The sequence below is a fragment of the Macrotis lagotis genome, chromosome 4 (assembly GCF_037893015.1).
Source record: "Macrotis lagotis isolate mMagLag1 chromosome 4, bilby.v1.9.chrom.fasta, whole genome shotgun sequence".
NCBI classification, from domain to species: domain Eukaryota; kingdom Metazoa; phylum Chordata; class Mammalia; order Peramelemorphia; family Peramelidae; genus Macrotis; species Macrotis lagotis.
Window position 1 is genome coordinate 172767304 of NC_133661.1, and position 14494 is coordinate 172781797.

The 14494-nt window shown below is 36.6% G+C and overlaps 1 protein-coding gene across 1 annotated transcript in view; it reads right to left on the reverse strand.

Annotated features, from left to right (window-relative positions):
* Nucleotides 1-4107: 4107 nt before the first annotated feature.
* GLDN (gliomedin) overlaps nucleotides 4108-14494 on the reverse strand; it is a 77282-nt gene continuing 66895 nt past the window's right edge. The window contains exon 10 of the mRNA XM_074231939.1: nucleotides 4108-7956. Within this exon, the coding sequence (XP_074088040.1) occupies nucleotides 7479-7956 (478 nt within the window). The 3' untranslated portion in view covers nucleotides 4108-7478. The remainder of the gene's footprint in view (nucleotides 7957-14494) is intronic.

The following is a 14494-nucleotide window of genomic DNA, read 5'->3' on the forward strand; positions in this document are numbered from 1 at the left end:
CTTATTATCTTCAATTTTTAAAAGCTGTCTTGTGTATTATGTAATTTTGTTATCTCTAATGTTTTCTTTCTTCCTTTTGGATCTGATTTGTCTCTCATAACACATTCAGTTTCGATCTTTGCTTATCATGAATGCAAATGTAAGCCTAGAATCTTCTATTGGGGAGGGGGAAGGTAAGGGAGAAAATTTGTAAAACTCAAAACCTTGCAAAAAAAATGAGTGGTAGAAACTACCATTGTATATAATTGGAAAACAAATAAAATGTATGATAAGAAAATTTTTTTAAATGTTCTGAATCTAGTAGAGAAAGAAGGGAAGTATATACTACCCCCATCTCTTTCTCCTTTTCTCTTCTGTCTTGGATCTTTTTTGATGGTCAGTAGGTTGACAAGCATTCATTGAACATATTCTCCCTTCTCAGCCATGGACTATGCTAAGTTCTAGAGATACAAAGAAAGGAAAAAAAGACAGATCCTACTCTCAAGGAGTTCCTAATCTACTGAGAGAGATGGTGTGCATCAGTTGGGTGTTTAAAGGTTGTTTTTCTTACATAGTTGCAGGGATGTTTTGTACACTTCATACACCTGGGAAATGAAAAATTGACCTCGATTTTTATTGTTTGTATAGACTTAAGAAAGTGATGGTTATTGTTCAGTCATGTCCTACCCTTTGTGAGTCCGTTTGTGTTTTTCTTGGCAAAGACACTGAAGTGATTTGCCATTTCCTTCTCCAGTTCATTTTGCAGATGACAAAACTGAGGCTAAGAGGGCTCCATGATCTGTCTAGGATCCCTTAATTAGTAAGTGTCTTGAACTCAGGAAGAGGACTCTTCCTGACTCCAGGTCTGGCACTTTACCCACTGTACTACCTAGCTAACCCCAGAAAGTAATGGAGAAAATGTTATAAGGTAGATTAAACTTAAAAGTGTATTGTGAGTACTTATTTTTTTTTTTTTTTACCCGTGGAGAGCTAGTTGTTAAACATTTACCAACACAATCTTGGGTGGTTGAGATGTATATGTAGAAGGATTTGAGAAAACTAAAAGGATAATTATTGCTACACCTACCAAGAAATACATTATCCATATTGTCTTACATACTGTTAAACATTGGTTCAGTAAATATTTGTTTTTTTCCAATCATGGGTAGTGCTTTATGTTGAGTTCTGTAGGTTGTATAAATATGGGTAAGACATGATTACAAGGAGCTTAGGATCAAATAGATGAGTTTATCAGATCTTATTGGACAAGACTATTTGTATTATATGATTACTGTAATTGGATGGCAAATATTGTTTTTAGGAAACCCACAGAGACATGAAAATAATTATGCAGAATAATTCTTTTTTTTTTAGTTTTTGCAAGGCACTGGGGTTAAGTGGCTTGCCCAAGGCCACACAGCTAGGTAATTATTAAATGTCTGAGGCTGGATTTGAACTCAGGCACTCCTGACTCTAGGGCTGGTGCTCTATCCACTTCACCACCTAGCTACCCCTAGAATAATTCTTTGTACAGGTATTTGCTTACCAGGATGAGCCTTGTCAAACACTTTGAAAGTTCAGAGAAGTAGGCACCTATATAATCAATTTCTTTTACTATTGATAACGTTAGTGTGATAGTTCTGTTAATGAGGCCACAGATTTTTAAATGGCATATTTTCTATTCATATGGGCACTATTTAAGACTCTTTACTGGTTGAACTGAATTTATTCCAAATGGATAATAAACAGTACTGCTCATTGCCTAACATTTACTGCTGTGGGTGAGAAGGTGAGAAGTTTAGAGTTCAGGATTTATCTCTTAAATCTCCCTGTCTACTAATTACTATTGTCCTTGGAGGAAGACTTCCTGATTTTAGCAAAGTTTCCATTTTGCTGTTGTCTTAAAAGTTCTCATTTATGAGGTTGCACCCAGATGAGGAAGGTTGATGAATGATCAAAGGGGAAACTTATGAGTAGGGTAGTATGGTTGAAGGTAGCTGGAAATGGGGAGACGAGTTCTGGTTTCAGCTTTGCCACTAACTCTGCCCTTGTCCAAGTCACTTGACTTGGACCTCAGTTTCCTCATCTGTGATTCAGAGTTCATAGACTAAGAAGGAAACATCAGGACACAATTCAAAGAAAAGGTTACTATAACAGAGTAGGCAAACTGGTTTCTGGAAACCAATGCTGTCACTTTTGGATTTCACGCACTCATTATTAAATTGTTCCTATCCTGGAGGAGGGTCATAGCAGGTTGTTTTTTCTTTGGGGTGATATTAGATATTCTTAAAATAAACAGTGAGATGAGTAATGTGGGAATGGTAAAACTTAAATAAAGGATCATTCATTCCATCCAATTGCCTTCTTTACCACTTTTTTCTTTGATATTTTAAAATATTGTAAATACAAATGACATTAGCAGGGCTTGACTGTTGGTTATTAAGGAGTTTTTCAGGTGGGATGGGGGGAGACATATAGTAGATCATTGCATCTATATGGGACCATTTCCTTCATTTTGTTTTTTTAATCCTCAATGCCCTTTTAAATTCCTTAGAAAGGCTGAGAGACTGTTTTGTTTGTTTTGTTTTTGTGGTGAGGAGACTGGTTGTTTCAGTCATCTTCATAATTCAATTAACTCTGCTACTTATTATCTGTGATACCTTGGAGCCCCACTCCCTCTTGACCTCAGTTTCTTCATTTGTAAAATGAAATGGTTGAACTATGTGACTTCTAAAGGTTTCTTCCAAGTCAAGTCTTTGACTTTATCATCCCAATACAATCGATCAATTAGGAAACAACAGACCATTTCTATAGTTCAGACTATCATAAGAGTAGATGGAGTAATCTGGTACCTAATGTAGGACTCTCTACATTGTTGGATTGCCAGCTTTCCCCTTCATTTTATACTGGGTACACATATTCTTCTATAATGGTTGTGTTTTCCTTCTTTGGGATCATAGGAAACACACTTTATAGAACAAAATGTTCTCACTATTAGAAGGAATGTAGTTCTTTAGTAGCAGTGCTGTAGAAACATTGTGGCTTAGTGGATAGGAAGGTTCAAATCCCACTTATACCACAAAACCATCAGAGGGCTACCCTCATTTTTTTTAGGTTGTTTCTTTTTGGCAAGGCAAATGGGGTTAAGTGGCTTGCCCAAGGCCACACAGCTAGGTAATTATTAAGTGTCTGAGGCTGAATTTGAACTCAGGTACTCCAGGGCCAGTGCTCTATCCACTGCGCCACCTAGTCACCCCTCACCTCCTTATTTTTATAAGACTAGTGGCTAGTCTTCATCTTTCTGGGTCTCAACTGGCTCATCTGTAAAATAAGGGAATTGGACTGGATAGCCTTTGAGGTCCTTTTCAACTGTAAATCTAAGATCAATGAACTTATACTGAACTCAAAATACCATGGGAGGAAATCAACTTTTTTCTTCTGAGAGTTATGTGTTAAAGAGTTAAAAGGCAAAACCAACAAATAGTTATTTTAAAATAAGACTGTGCTTATCCATCAGCATTTTATTAAATAAAAATTTGGTTAATGTTAACATGAAATAGGTCCAAAACAAGCCATTCGTTATTACTCATCTTGTTATGCTTAATCCTTGATCACAGATGGAAGTCTGTGACTTTGCATGATGCATAAGAGTGAGACATCTGGCTGAGAAGTTAGAATCCCATCAATCATTCTTCACTTGGATATTTTGTCATCACAGAGATATGTTCAAAATAGACTTAGTGAAATTAATCCAGAAAATGATAGCAAAATGGCAACTAACTCTTGAAAGATCAGCATGTCTCACTTTCGACCTTAGTTCCTGGATTGGTCTCCTGCTCAGTCATTTTTTTTTTTTGCAAGGCAAATGGGGTTAAGTGGTTTGCCCGAGGCCACACGGTTAGGTGATTATTAAGTGTCTGAGGCCTGATTTGAACCCAGGTACTCCTGACTCCAGGGCTGGTGCTTTATCCACTGCGCCACCTAGCCACCTAGCCACCCCCCCCTCAGTCATTTTCTATGAAGGTCAGAAGACTGCAGTTGATTGTGGCACATTTTACATATATATATATATATATATATATATATATATATATGTATATATATATATGTGACTCTATCTGCTTTAGGTTAATCTAGTACTAGAGAATTCTTTGGCTTGGTTCAGCTATTCCAAGAAATTCATAAGTTTTAGATGTGATTTAAAACTAATCAGATCTCTAAGCTAAGAGTTTTAAGTGGAGAGTGGGATGGTATCTGTGAATTTCTTTTTTAAAAATATTTTAATAACTGCATTTCAATATCCTCTGTAATATTAGAGTTTTTAAACTGCATTTAAAAAGCACTATTCTGAGAAGGATTCATAGACTTCACTGGGCTTCCAAAGAGGTAGGTGCACAGAAAATATTAGGAGGCCCTGATGGAAGTCATTTGAAACAATACTAACGTTCTTCCTTGAATTTTCAAAATTAGATTGCTTTTTCCTCCCCCCCCCACTGGAAACCTAAGGATTTATAGATAATTTAAGAAAACAAAACTATAATCTCTTTTATTTTCATTGTGTAAAAACATATGCTTTCTTAGGCAGCTAGATTATAAAATGATCAGCTCTTACTTTTTTAGTCATGGTCAGACTCAATTGACTTCCTATTACTTTGCAATAGAGGAAAAATATCATTAGTAATCTGAGTCAATAAAACTTTCGTCTCAAAGTGATGAACTGTACAGAAAGGAATGCAGATACTTTATCCAAAGCTAAGGGGACAGCACTGGCCTATTTGTTATTCCCCGAACATTTTCTACTTCCTCATGCTTAGAGTGCACTCCTTTCTCACATCTGTTTCTTAGAATCCCTATTACTTTCAAGACTTGGTTCACATGCTGGAATCTCATTGTGTTCTTTCCCTTTACCTCAAATTATCATGTAACAATATTATTTGCATCTGTGTTTTATTGCCCAGTAGAACACAACTCCCCTTGAGAATAAGAATGGTTTGCTCTTTCATCTCCATTGCCTAGGATAGTGACTTACATAAAGCAAGTTCTTATAAATGCTTGTTGGATTGGAAGATTGTTGATGTTTGAGGAATAAAATCCAGGGCCTTTGATTTTTCACCCCCCGAAACTGAATTTGTGTTCATTGAACTCATTCCTTTGAATTTATGTATCTTCTGTATTAAAACAGAAATAACTGCCCACTAAAATATAGGATTTATGTCTCCATATAAGAATTTCAACAGCAAAGAATCTTTTTAAATTTTGTAAAATAATATCAATAATATTAACTAAAAATGAGACTAAGAAAAAATACCATGATATGAAAATTTAAGTACTAGACACAGTGACCTTGTACACATGACAGCAATGTGTTGCTAGGAAGGATGATTTGAACCGAGCTGATACAACATCAGCACACCTGATTGTAAAGCGAAAAAAAAACCCCAGCCAATCTAACTGAATATTCTATCAACACAACTTCACTCAAAACTCATCTGACTAATTTTTTCAGAGAATCGACTGGTTGTTTGTATGTTGGGTCTAGGCAAAGGAACATAACATAGCTAGCTTTAAGTCACCTAAGTAGTGGAGTATTCAAATTATTCAGAGCTTGAGGCCTGGCCAGAATGTTGGATAAAATGATTTTTCAAATTTCTTTATGCCAAAAAAATATAAAGAATTATACTGATTGGAAGGTGTCTTTTCCCTCCCTTTCGGGTATATTATAGTGCAAATTTAGAGAATGTAGAGAAAGACTGAATGGCAGAAGATTGGGATAATGGCAATGCTCTTTAGTCTAATTATTTTTTCCCAGCACTATCTAACCAATTTGAAAAAGGGAGAAAACCACCTCCACTAACTACTCTTATTGTAGGGGATTGCAAATACTTTTTATCTCTCCTTCCCTTTCCCTTATTTTCCTTCAAGCCCCCCTCCCCAATAAAAACAACTAAAAAATTATACCACAAACCCATCAGAGGACTCCCATCCTTATTTTTACAAAATCCCAGACTAATTAATAAGTGAAAGAATCAGATTTATAATACAGAATACCTTTCCCCTTGTAGGGTACAATAGTACTTTCATATGTACACTGAGTCAGATTTCAGCTCACTAGGGTCTCGTTTTAGACACTCTTGAGGATAGACCTACTGCTATGGTCACAGAAATAGAATGACCCAAGGCCATGGTTATAATTTTTGCCACCACAAACCTAGAGAATCCTCAGATTGGAAGAGACTTAGAAACATATGTCTGCAAAATTGACTTCTGAGCAAGGATCAATTATCATTTTTTTCTGGATTTTTGCTGTTCACGGAGTTGAGGAAGTTAAGCATGACAGAAAAGTCCAACTGCTATTTCTCCTCCACCTGCACAAATTCCACATGAAATTCTAAATCCATTCCAAGATAGACTTTAGCACCCTCAAAGATTTAAGTTGACTGCCAAAAGTTACCAATTCCTAACCAGGTACTTGAGAATTCATTACTCAAACAATCAGTTTCATTAATTCATGAAATTTTAATTAATTTCAATTATTTCATCTGTAATTTGAAAAATTCATGAAAAATTCATGGAAAAACTGGGGGAAAACTCCTTGTTATCAACACCACTCTCATCCAGGGAGTTGAAAATCAGAGGTGAAAGGGACCCTTTGTAGAAATCACCTAGTTCAATCCCTTCAGTCTATAAAATGAAGGGTCAGAATGGTGAAGTAATCTGTCCAAGATCACAGAGCTAGTTATGATTCTGATCTGGGACTATGATTTTGATCTTTTGACTTAGTCCAATGTTCTGCCACTTAGGAATCACATTTTTTTTTTTTTTTAGATTTTGCAAGGCAATGGGGTTAAGTGGCTTGCCCAAGGGCACATGGCTAGGTAATTATTAAGTGTCTGAGGTCGGATTTGAACCCAGGTACTCCTGACTCCAAGGCCAGTGCTCTATTCACTGTGCCACCTAGCCCCCCTAGGAATCACATTTTAAAGAAGATTGATTCATCTGCTAAATTGAAAATAAGCTCCTTGAATTACCTAGCTGTGTGGCCTTGGGCAAGCCACTTAACCCCATTTGCCTTGCAAAAACTAAAAAAAAAAAATAAATAAAAAAATAAGCTCCTTGAAGCACCATTCCTTTTTAGTCTTTGTATTCCTAAAGTTTATAGTCCCTGAAATAGTAATAGTTTAATAATTGTTTGTTGATTGATTTCCCAATCCCAAAAAGCATTTTAGTTTATTTATAGAGATCGCCATGTAAATATAGAGATCACTCTATATATAAACTGTAATTATTTGGAAAATCAATTAATCAAGTTATTATTAAACTATGTATTTACATGTATTGCTTGCATTTTTATTATATATACATATATGTATAAATTTCTGGATTATTTTTTATTCACCCAGCTCCCCAAATGACACATTGTAGGTTGGGGTGGAAATATTCCATATCAAGTTTAAATTTACTGAGGGGCAAAGAGATGCTGAATCATTCTTAAATAACTATCATTTATTTCCAATGGCTGATAAAAACTGAACAGGATATAGCATTAAATTGCCATCTTCCCATGTATATAGATGCTGATCTCTCAAGTTGTAAGCTAACATGGCAAGAGGGGACTGTGAAGTTCTTAGGTCAAAACTCACATTGATCTGTTTCCTCTTTAACAAATCAAAAGCAAAGGTTATCTTCATGTCTTTGGTGTCCGTGACATAGAGGATGCCACAAGCAACAAAGGCATTGCCTGCTTTGGATTTGGGGTATGTAGTGTTGATATGCTGAATGACTGAGAAGGTACTTTCCTCTAGCTGGGCCACAAAGATACTGGACTCATCCAGACTTGAAGCATAGATAACCCAAAAACCCTTTTCATCGACTGCTACATTAAAGTATGTCTTCGAGTTTACAAAGAGATATTTTCGTTTTGCGTGCAAGGCATTTTCAATCATCAGTGTTTCAAATGTTTCTGTTGCAAATTCATATCTGAAAAAAATTATAAAAAAGAAAATTCAGTATTTTGCTAGAGAGAGGGAGAATCCCCAGAGAAAATAAAGTGTATTATATTTCCCTCATTCTGACAGAGCTACATGAGAGACCTTGATAACTGTGATATTCTAAAGGACAGTTCTGATCATGTTACTCTGGTTGAAACATGATCTCTATTAAGCATTCCTGAAATCATTCATTTGCTAAATAGAAATTAAACTCCTTGAGAGCAGACCCTATTTGACCAGGCTCATTATTTTTCTTTTCTTTTTTGTGTAGACATGATCTTCTTTACCGGTCCTATCATCAGATGTGTCCTCAGGCTCATCCTCACACATGGTCTGTGAAATGGCTACTATTATATATGTGAGGCAGCCAGCCTAGAGTCAGGACCACCTGAGTTTAAATCCAACTTCAAGCAAGTCACTTAATCTGTTTGTTTCAGTTTTCTTAACTTTAATATACAAATGCCAGAAGACCTGAATTCACATCTAGACAGAGACTAGCTGTGTGATTTCTTAGTCATTTCAGTTGTGTCTGACTTTTTGCCACCACATCTGGGGGTTTTCTTGGCAAAGATACTAGAATGGTTTGCCATTCCCTTCTCTAGCTCATTTTAAAAATGAGAAAACTGAGGAGAATAGGGTGAAGTGACTTGTCCAGGATCATACAGTTAGGAAAAGTCTGAGGCCAGATATGAACTCAGGAAGATGATGAATCTTTCTGACAGCAGGTGTGATGTTCTATCATTGCTCCATCTAACTGCAATTTTTATTAAGTTCTATGAAGTGACAACTGTTGGAAATAAGCATTATGATCTGAACTTGGCAAGGTATTCAATCACATAGGGTCCATTGCAATATGTGAACACGTGGGAATACAACAGAAGGATGCTTTCACTATTTTTTTGGTAAATGCACATATTTTGAACACTAGAAGATTCCATTCTCCATTATTTTGTAACATCATAAATCACAAGTATTACAGCAAAGGGTCAAAGCTTGGCAGATGGTGACACACAATTTATAACATAATCCTCAAATAGAGAGAGAGAGAGACAAGGTGGTTCCAGAGAAGATTATTCATGGGAATCATGTACTTAGCTCTGCAACATTTCTGCTATCTGAAGCCTCAGGGTGACATTAGTCCTTTATTTATTTATTTTTTTCAGTTCTCAGTTGTTCTTCCTCCAGGTATGGTACCTGAGACACTGCTCAGGAGATTGGCAGGGGAAGAGGATGATTAACAATCATCACTCTAGATCTGAAAAAATCATGAGATCATCTGGCTCAAATCTCTCCTCTTACAACTGAGGAAAATGAGGGCAAGAGAAGTTAAATAATTCACTCAAGGTGATATAACCAGTTGGGACAGAGACAGGGCTCAAATATACCCTGGTCCTTGTCTGTTTGGAGAACTCTTGCATCACTTAATAGGAAGCAGCTGGGGAAAAGAAGGGGCAACTATGGCATGAAATCAATGGCAACCTGGAGGATATATCCATATATATATATATATGTATATAAACTATATCTGTTAATACTTAAGGCTTACTTGTAGGAAGTAGAGCAAGGTAAGCCAGACAGGTATAGTTAGGTGTAGCTTAGTTGGTAGACTTCAAAAAGGAAGAACTGAGTTCAAAACCTACCTCAGATACTAGTTGTGTAATCTTGGGTAAGTATATGACAAGATATATGATCCTGTCAGCCTCAGTTTCCTTATCTGTAAAATGAGGATAATAATAACACTTTCCTTAGGGAATTGTTTGAAGATCAGATGAAATAGTTTATGTGAAGCACTCTAAGTTTAAAGTGTAATTATTATTTTGACATTTATAAGAAAATATTGATCTGCTATAAAGAAGCAATCACAAAGGAGTCAAGTGACTTTAACATCAATTAGCAGTAGAAATGGAGCTAGACTCCTCCAATGCTCTTTCCACCACTCTGACTTAATAAAAAGGCAGAGGGGTGGCCTGGAGTCAGAAAGAGCAGAGTTCAAATCTAGCCTTAGACACTTGTGTGACTCTGGGCTAGTCATTTTACTTCTATTTGAAGTAGTTTACTAATCTAGTATCTTTGTTAAGAAAGCCCCACAGACAGAATGGTCTACAGGCTAATGAAGTGTTGGACAAAACTGAATAACAACAATAAATCTTAAAAACAAAGAATCCAGGTTTCTGATTTCACTGGTGAAGGGAACTCCCCCTACCACTTATAATTTGTCTGCCATTTATAATCTAGGAGGATTTAGAGGTTAAGTGACTTAAGATCACACAGCCACTGGTCTATCATAGATGAGATCTGAACCCTAGTCTTTGTGACTCCAAAGTCAGTTCTCTATCAACCAGACCATGTTGCCTCTTTTGCAAAGCACTAAAATATGACACTAAGAACTATTTAATAAGAAAAAAAGGCAGTTAGCATGACTACGGATAGAGTGTTAGACTTAGAGTCAGAAAGACCTGTTCAAATTCAGCCTTAGATACTTACTAGATGTGTAAGACCCTGAGCAAGTCATTTAACCTCCATTTGCCTCAGTTTCCTCAATTATAAAATGGGGATAATATTATAGCATCTACCTGGCAGGGTTGTTGTGAGCTTCAAATGAGATGTTTGTAAGGTATTTAGCAATTAGTCTAGATCATCTCTGAGGGTCCTTCCAACTCTAAAGGTTTCAATATACATTAGATGTCTATTCCTTTGCCCTTTCGAGAATCTAGAGATTGTCTGACCTAAACATTTTCATGTTCCTGTAGGAATTCAGGATCTAAATAGTGTTGATGTAGGTGAGTTATAGCAACAGCTTATTTAACTGAAGAAATGAAAGTCTGAGGAATTCAGTTCAGGGTTATAATCAACCAGAGGGCGACATTGAGCAGCAAAAGAAACTTCCAAGAAACCACTTTAAATAAATTAGAGAAAATTGTCCATTTTTCAAAATGCTCTCTCTCTCTCTCTCTCTCTCCTATCATGTATTGTGAGTATCTGTATCCCCATAGTGACTTAGAGAGCCACAAATTAACATCTATATTGTATTAAATTTTAAAATTAATTTGTTAAATATTTCCCAATACATTTTAATCTGATATGGACTTCAGGAATTTTGCAGGAGGATTGAGGCAGAGAGTTTGATACCTCTGGCATAATGGATTTGAGCTTGGAGACAAGAAGTCCTGAATTCAAGTCTTGCCTCATTTTATCTCTTGGAGTTCAGTTACTCATCCAGAAAATGAGGGAACCAGACTTGATGACATCTAAGGCTTTATCCAGCTCTAATTTTATGATGTTATGGTTTGTCCAGAGTCAAACCACCAGGAAGCATTAGAGATAGATGAGATAGGAAACTAGGTCACCAAGTCTGATTCCAAGTCTGAGCTCATTCCCATATACCATACTGCCTTTTTATGCATTATGGAAACAAGATGTTTTGAAGCTGAGAATGAATCTTTGAAAGACAGTAGTGAGAAGATAAGTTATGCCTTTGTAAAGCTTTCTTTGTCTCAGCTGGAAGTGATCCCTTCTAACTCTGAAGTCCTTTCCATGGTAGTGTAATTGAGAGAGGGCTGGACCTGAGTGTCAGGAAGACCCCGGGCAAGTCATTGCAAAAAGGAGGGATTAAACTTAGTGATCTTTAAATTCCTTTTTAGCTCAGGATTTCTGATCTTCTGATTCGTGCCTGTGTCACTCATTGGTCCCTTAACTAACAATATTAAGCTGAGTAAGTTGAAGTTCTTATTAGTGTTTTTTTTTTCTCCAATAGGACTGGATATTCCTTGAGAAAAGGAACTTTCTACATATCGTACATCGCATTGTTACCCCTGCATCCTATAGTAAAGTGACCTGCACAAAGTATTTAATAAATTTGTTTTTTAATTTAAGTATTTAATAAATTTGGTTAATTGTATTTCATGGTATGGTTTCCTTAAAACAACACCCCCCCCCACACACACACACAAACACGGTTTCTTTTATTTTTTTTCCCCCACACTTTTGCTGGACTTTATCTAAAGAGCCTAGATTTGAATTCTGCTCAATTAATTATTATATATGTGGTAGGATTACCCCTCCATGATTTTTTTGGGACTAGACTCCTCCAGAAATAATTGTCTGCAGTGGAACTCTCCTCCATTCTTAGAACTCTCCACCAGTTCTATATGCAGCAATCCTTGTTGGAATAACAAAACAGAACTATAAGGAGTCAGGAAAGGCTGCTGGGTCCATATTTGGAGAGGAAGAGAGAGAAAGCAAGAGGAAGAGAAGTGCCATTGAAATAACAACCCCTTCCTGGTATTCTAGGATCCCATCTTTCTCCCTTTTGACCAGTCTCTTCTCTAGGACTGTTTCCTTATCTGTAACACAAAGAAGTTTTGCTAAATGCTCTCTGAATTCCCTTCCATTTCTCAATTTCTATGACTTGATGATTCCCAAGAGAACAATATTTATGTGTGTGTGTGTTAAGTGTATAAGCGGAATGTCCCCTCTCAATCAATTAATCAATCAATATTTAATAATTATAATATGCAAAGCACAAGGAACTATTTCTAATCTAGCTGCCTCTGTTCCAAGGGGACATAAAGGGATTCATCTTTTATAAAGCATTAGTGGGCTGAACTGGATGTCAGGTTTGAATATTCCTCTGGCACTGATACCCTATGTGACTAACATAATTATTGAACTGCTCTGAGTCTCAGTTTTCTCATCCTGAAAATAGGAATAATAAATAATATTCTTGCTACCTATTTCATAAGATTGTTGTGATACTCAAATGGGATAGTGCATATAAGTATCTTGCAAATTTTAAATCACTATGAAAATGTCCATTATTTTCATCTCTCTGTTCCTCTGTCTCTCTTATCTCTGTCTCTTTTTCTCTCTGCATATGTCTCTGTCTTTCTCTGCCTCTATCTCTGTCTTTGTCTTTTTGTCTCTCTGATTTCGTCTTTGTCTATGTGTCTGTCTGTCTGTCTTTCTCTCAGTTGCACTGGCAAATAGTGGACTACCTCTGGCATTACAAAGTCAGGACAAGAGCTGCTTGGATCCTCTTCCTGCCCTAGGAGACTTTGTTGAAATTCTAGTGAAATACAGGGTTTGGAGTTGAGCAGAGTCATAGTCTGACTTCCACTAGATCATAGCAGTGGGTTTCTAGTGGCATAAAGGACCTAGAAAGTCAAGGCAGACTAGATAAAATCCACCTATGTTCTCTTCAGTATTGGATGAAACTTCCATCATATCCCCAACTTGCCCAGGAGGAGGAGGCATACTCCTTACTCCTTACTACCAATTCCAGGCCAACATTACTTTGCAAATCTCCTCCTTTGAGATTCAGTCCGTGCATTTATATCACCTGCCCTGGTCCAAGTTGCCGCATATACTCTTCTCCACATCACTCTCTCTTCTTATGATGAATTCAGTACCTGGCACATGTCCTCTTCTCCACCTTCAAACTCCTACTCATACTGATGTAAACATTCTGGCCTCTAAGTTTATCTACTTTCTTAAATTTCATGATCCATACATTTTGCTTTATCTCAATGATCATTGGACAAGTTTTTGGACAAACTATTGTTTGACATGTTTCCTTTCCGTCATAATCAATTTCTTTGTAAAAAGTGCTCTTCTTTATTTCTATTCTTTTCTCAGTCTCTTACAATCTTGTAGTCACTGCTTGACTGAAACTGTTCTCTCCAAGATAATCACCAATCTAACTGCTAAATCCAATGATCTTTACTCAGTCCTCATTCTTCTTGACTTTTTTTTTTTGCATCATTTTGCATCATTGCATCAGTTTGCATCTTTTGATTCATTCAAGGAACTAACAACTTCTTGGGTTTTGGTGATGCTGTTTTTCTGTTGCTCCTCCTGAATGACTACTCCTTGGTGTTTTTTTGCTGGCTCATCACTGATTTCTTCCTCTCTATGCTCAAGGCTCTGTTCTAGAAAAACTTCTTTCTATATTCTCTTGGTAATTTCACTAATTCCCATGAGTTCATCCCAATGGAGCTGACACCTAAAGCTATATATTCAGCCCTCATTTTTCTTCCTAGCTCCAGACCTACATTACTAACTGCCTATTGGACATCTCCACCCAGAGGGTCCATATGCCCCCCAAACTCCACACATCCATAACCAAATTTATTATTTTTTCACTTGAACCCTCTTCTTCAGCCCTCTTCTTAACATTCTCTTATCTGTTAAAGGCACCACCAACATCTCAGTCATCTGGATTTACAACATTGTACTTTCTTCAATTCTTCACTCTCAAGTCTTATGAATTTTATCTTCAAAGCATCTTTCAAAATCATTCTTTTCTCTCCATTCACAGAGTTACCATCTGACTGCAGGTCCTTATCATCTCTCACCTGCACCACTGTAAGGATTTCTTAGTTGGTGTTTATCCTCCAATATCCCATTATACACAATATACCAATATACCAATAACACAATAACACAATCTACCAATAACTCCAATGTATCAAAGCATGAACCACAAGAAATTGATATTCCTAAAAACATAGGTGTTACAATATTATTCT